This window comes from Penaeus vannamei, chromosome 24 (assembly GCF_042767895.1).
Source record: "Penaeus vannamei isolate JL-2024 chromosome 24, ASM4276789v1, whole genome shotgun sequence".
Taxonomy (NCBI): Eukaryota; Metazoa; Arthropoda; class Malacostraca; order Decapoda; family Penaeidae; genus Penaeus; species Penaeus vannamei.
The window spans coordinates 11,062,816-11,067,797 of NC_091572.1; the positions used below are offsets into that span (position 1 = coordinate 11,062,816).

Here is a 4,982-nt window from a genome sequence, read left to right on the forward strand (position 1 = left end):
GTGTTTTGTGTCTGTGTGTGTGTGTGTGTGTGTGTGTGTGTGTGTGTGTGTGTGTGTGTGTGTGTGTGTGTGTGTGTGTGTGTGTGTGTGTGTGTGTGTGTGTGTGTGTGTGTGTGTGTGTGTGTGTGTGTGTGTGTGTGCGTGCACGTGTGTGTGCAGTTTGTGTGCATTCATGTAATGTACTACTGTCGATGGAAGCATGGCTTCCAAGCAAACCATGGCAGAAATGGTAATTCAAGAAGTCACAGAAAGGCATAATCTTAGCTTCATCACTAAATTGAATTAAATAAAAATGTTATATGTCAGTGTTAGCCACAAAAAAGGAGAATGAAAAATAATAATCATTCATTCTGGATTAACTTACTATGGCACCTCCAACACCCCTTTAATACTACAAACCATAGCAAACAGATGAATAATAAAAATCAACTTACTATGGCACCTCCAACACCCCTTTAATACTACAAACCATAACAAACAGATGAATAACAAAAATCAACTTACTATAGCACCTCCAATACCCCTTTAATACTACAAACCATAACAAACAGATGAATAATAAAAATCAACATATCACTAATATAAATTAAGATCAGCAATATCACCAAAAGAACCAAACACTCCCCCAACCAATTTACTATGAAATCTAAGGTGAAAGTTTCCATTTTTCTTGACTTAACAATCCTCTCTATAGTGTAACATTTTAAATAAATTTGTAATAGCTGCAATGGCACAAACATTTTGATTTTCCTACTACTATACTTCTTCACAATATATGTACTTATGAGTGAATCATAATTTCCCGTAAATGTGAAAAAGGCACTGTATGTACTTTTAATTATATAATAATTTGATATGAGTTAGTAACTTTTTCTATTAGAGTATATTTCACTTTCTAACTAAAAATTTAAAAAGAATGGAATGCTTGTAAGGTTTCCCAGGACAGTAAACATCTTCTGGAAAATGTTTCTGGAAAGAAATTTTGCAGAATATAATACTTAAATTGTAAAGATTCTGAAATTGTTTAAAGAAAGCATAAAATAGTTTCCAGTATGAGATTATTTCCTGAATTGAATATAATTTACAGTATCAATTACTAAAATTATTTAATGCCTTGAATATCATTTATAATACTAATTATTTATGATTACCCAACTTCACAGAATATATATAGAGATAAGAAATCTTTGACAATTCTTCTATATACATATATATATATTCCTACATGTGTGACAAATGCAGTTGAATATCAATATCTGAATTTTTAAAACTCATATCTTTTATCTTTGCTTCATCTATTTAAAATACAGTTGGAAAGATCCTCTGAAAGTTAATCTTACTTATTTATCATAAGATCCACTGTTAGACAATACAAAGTACTATGTTATAAGCATTGGACTTACATGATTTATGGCATCAGGGTAATTCTGAGGTTCACAGCAGAAAGCACCTTGGAATTTGTATGAAGAACCATTTCTTCCTACCATAGCACCTTCATCTTTGGGGAGGAAGTTGCTTGTGTAAACCTGAAACCCTGGCTCAGTTGTGTAAACTTCTAACACACGACCTGGAAGTCAGAAATAACAGAATGAATATTCATTGGCCCCAATTTATAAAGGATGGATGGCCAATAATATTAATCCATATGCAAAAAATTATTTCTCCTTTACCATATGAATCATTAAAAGTTCCATAAAACTGAAATAATAATAATAGTTATAAAAATAATGATAATAATAATAAACAATTATTATGCAGATGGAACTGAAAATATCATATTATTTCACATTTCCAACACAAAGAGTCTTATCTCTATACAATATGTATAAAAGTCTCAATAATCCATACATACTTCATCATAACCATAAAGATAACTTGATCTACTTATAATCATCAATAAACATAAAAAAACATAAGTCACATAACCACATATACTCTTCCATAATCTAGAATTACAAAATCATAAGCAAATTTCAATTTACATGAGAATTACTTTATTCAAATGCAATTCTCAGATAGCATACCAGATGGGGGATGATGAAAGGAAGCAGCAAACTCCAGAAGTCCCCTGCGCTTTTCGTGAATGCAGAAGTTGTGATCGATTCCTCCGGGAACATTAGTAAGGGCTTCTTTAAAGGTGGTTGGGCTGCGGAGGTCAAATCCTGTCCCTCCTACAGGGGCCAGTTCTCCTGTAGCACAGTTAATTCTCTCATTATGTACTGGTTTAAGTACATTTACAAACAGTATCTGTAGATTTTAGATATCATGCAGGAACATTCATACATAAACATGGAAAGTAGGTATGCATTATTACTGGCTGTTTTCTCAAAGTTTCATGTAAATATTCTCCCAAACTTTTTATTCCTCTCTTCAATTATTTAATGACATACCAATCAGTTCGTGCTTTTACCAACGATTGTAACAAACCTGTTGGAATGAGCTGATCTGAGACAGGTGTGAAGCAATCAGCATTCAACTTTACAACATGTTCAAACAACCCCTTTTGTCCTGCATCCTGAAAACACACACAAAATGATGTTACATTATGTATTTAGTGTAGTAGGAAAGGAATTTTAATGTTTTTCCATGCACATCATAATTAATCTTAAAGTGCTTTGATATTATAATCTATTACATCCAATAATTAGATATTACCACAAGTACTGGTTACTTAACTATCTTAAAAAAGAAAGAAAAAAAGAAAAGAAAAGAAAAATATGTAAAAAAAACAAAAATGGTGGATTGCCATACTCACATGCCCGGCCAAGTTGAAAAAGGCATGGTTAGTCATGTTGATTGTTGTTGCACGTGTTGTCATGGCTTCGTAATCAATGTGTAGACCACCTTCATCATCCAGAGTGTATTTCACCTGAATTTTTGTGATTTATTTACTTAATTTTTTATCTATTTTTAATTCTATCATATCTTCTTGTATTACAGTTAGATGCCTATTTATAGTATCTAATAAAACAGTATAAACAAAGTATTCCTGAGTGCTTAACTAATGAAATATAAATGAATACAAAATTAAACAAGAACTATGACAATCTGTATAATGCTTACCATTCATATACTATGAGCTACACAACACAAAAACCATATAATGAAAGTAACATAGCATGTAATAAGTATACTCCTGTATCCATATATACTGTCAAGAATATGTAAATGAACATATGTGGTTTCTTCCTCTATTTTTACCTGCGCTAAAACATCCCCAGGATACCCTTGGTCTCCGTCTGGGCTGAAGTGGGAGAAAAAGACACTCCCATCACTAATACAACTCTCCCAAATGTACTGTGGAAGAAGAGAATATTCAATTGATAGGTTTTACCAAATTAATACAGAAGAAGAAGAAGAAATTCAGTAGCTTAGTTGAGAATCTATATAAATTATTGATTAGATGGAAGATATTCAAAGAATACTACCTATGATGCACTGCAGTAAACTTCACATTGATGAAAAGAGAAAGAATTGAAAACAAAAATATAGTATGGACCTTATCCCATCCTCGCTTTCCACCATGGAGATGATTGGCATTATTGTTGATTGTCAACTGGTACTCTTCTCCATTAATCGTCATCTTCCCTTTTCCAATGCGGTTGGCATGGCGTCCTATGGTGCTTCCTTGGTAATTAATTTTTGTATAGTCTTTTAACAGAAAAAGAAAGAAAAAGAAACATTACTTCCTATCACTCAATTTAATAGAAAAAAATCCCCAATCAGTGAGTGAGGGAAATAGAGTTGAGGTGGAATTTTTTTTTATAAATTCAGTTATATTAAAGGGAAAAGAAAACAATCACCTGTTTCATACTGATATAACAGATTAGATATTATTAGAAGAAAGAAAAAAATGTATACATCCCACATGGCAATGACAAATTCAGGACTAAATCATAACCTGTAATTGATGAAATGGATGAAAAGAAACAGAAACAAACCTTCAAATTTATCAAAGCCAAGTGTGACATGGTCCTTCTTCCCTGTCTTGTCTGGCACTATGATGGCACTGACACAAGCACCATAAGAAATCACCTTAAAAAGAAAATAATTTTTCGTTTGATTCTAATTCTAACAGGTACTATGAGATAAACACATTTTAAGGTTTTAAGAATTTTAGATAATAACTTCTTTGGTATAAAGACATAATAATGTTATATAAACGAATTAAATGATGACCTCCATAAAAGAACATGCTCAAAGTACATGACATATTCAATATTTAATAAAACATATAATTTTCTTGCTCCTTAGGGTGTTAGCATTACATTATTAAAATATCTTAATACCTATGTCTTCCTACATATCACATTAAGTTGTAATATTAAAGGCTTAAGCTTGTGTAAAGGTATTTTAAATAATTTTTCACAATAGTCAAAATCACTTTTTTATTGTTGGTAAAATCTATGGAGTATGTTACTGAAAACAAACAACTCGAAAAACAAAGATAATGAAATAAAATAACAGTAAAAAATCATTGTATCACATAAAATCCAAATGTTACTTGTAGAAGAAAATTTTTCTCTTGAAATTCACTTGAAATAAATCATTATGATTTACAAATCATTAGATGTAATCAAAGATGCCATACCTGAACAGACACACCCGAGGCACTGGTCAAAGTATAGCGCTTTACAGCAATCTTTTTCCCTGAATCTGGGTCAGAGAATTCTCCAAAAATATCCTCGGTGATTCCCATTATGCTCTTGCTACCTGTTTAATGGAAAACAGATTCACAAAGTGTGATTTGTTATGAAATTCTGTTACATTCTGAATGAAAAAAAAGTAAAGACTAATATAATAAGTACTAATACAGAAAGGGTAGCATAAAAACTAAGCAGATATATACACTTACATGTATAAACAGAGAAGAAATTTTCTTTATAAAATACGGGTCAACAAATGCATCCTAATCAAATAAAACTACATCACCAGATCACTTTTAGATGTTGGAGTTTATCTCTTTATGACAGTTGAAATCA

General features: G+C 31.4%; 1 protein-coding gene across 2 annotated transcripts in view; it reads right to left on the minus strand.

Moving 5' to 3' along the window:
• Positions 1-378: 378 nt before the first annotated feature.
• The window catches only part of LOC113813679 (galactose mutarotase), a 9,308-nt gene continuing 4,704 nt past the window's right edge, over positions 379-4,982 (minus strand). The window contains exons 2-10 of one of the 2 annotated variants that reach the window (XM_027365710.2): positions 4,592-4,713; positions 3,942-4,035; positions 3,500-3,651; positions 3,202-3,297; positions 2,756-2,869; positions 2,428-2,515; positions 2,025-2,189; positions 1,404-1,567; positions 379-969 (exon numbers count right to left, since the gene is read on the minus strand). In XM_027365710.2, coding sequence (XP_027221511.1) covers positions 889-969; positions 1,404-1,567; positions 2,025-2,189; positions 2,428-2,515; positions 2,756-2,869; positions 3,202-3,297; positions 3,500-3,651; positions 3,942-4,035; positions 4,592-4,699 — 1,062 coding nt within the window. In that variant the 5' untranslated portion in view covers positions 4,700-4,713 and the 3' untranslated portion in view covers positions 379-888. The remainder of the gene's footprint in view (positions 970-1,403; positions 1,568-2,024; positions 2,190-2,427; positions 2,516-2,755; positions 2,870-3,201; positions 3,298-3,499; positions 3,652-3,941; positions 4,036-4,591; positions 4,714-4,982) is intronic. The other variant, XM_070138391.1, reaches the window with a different exon arrangement.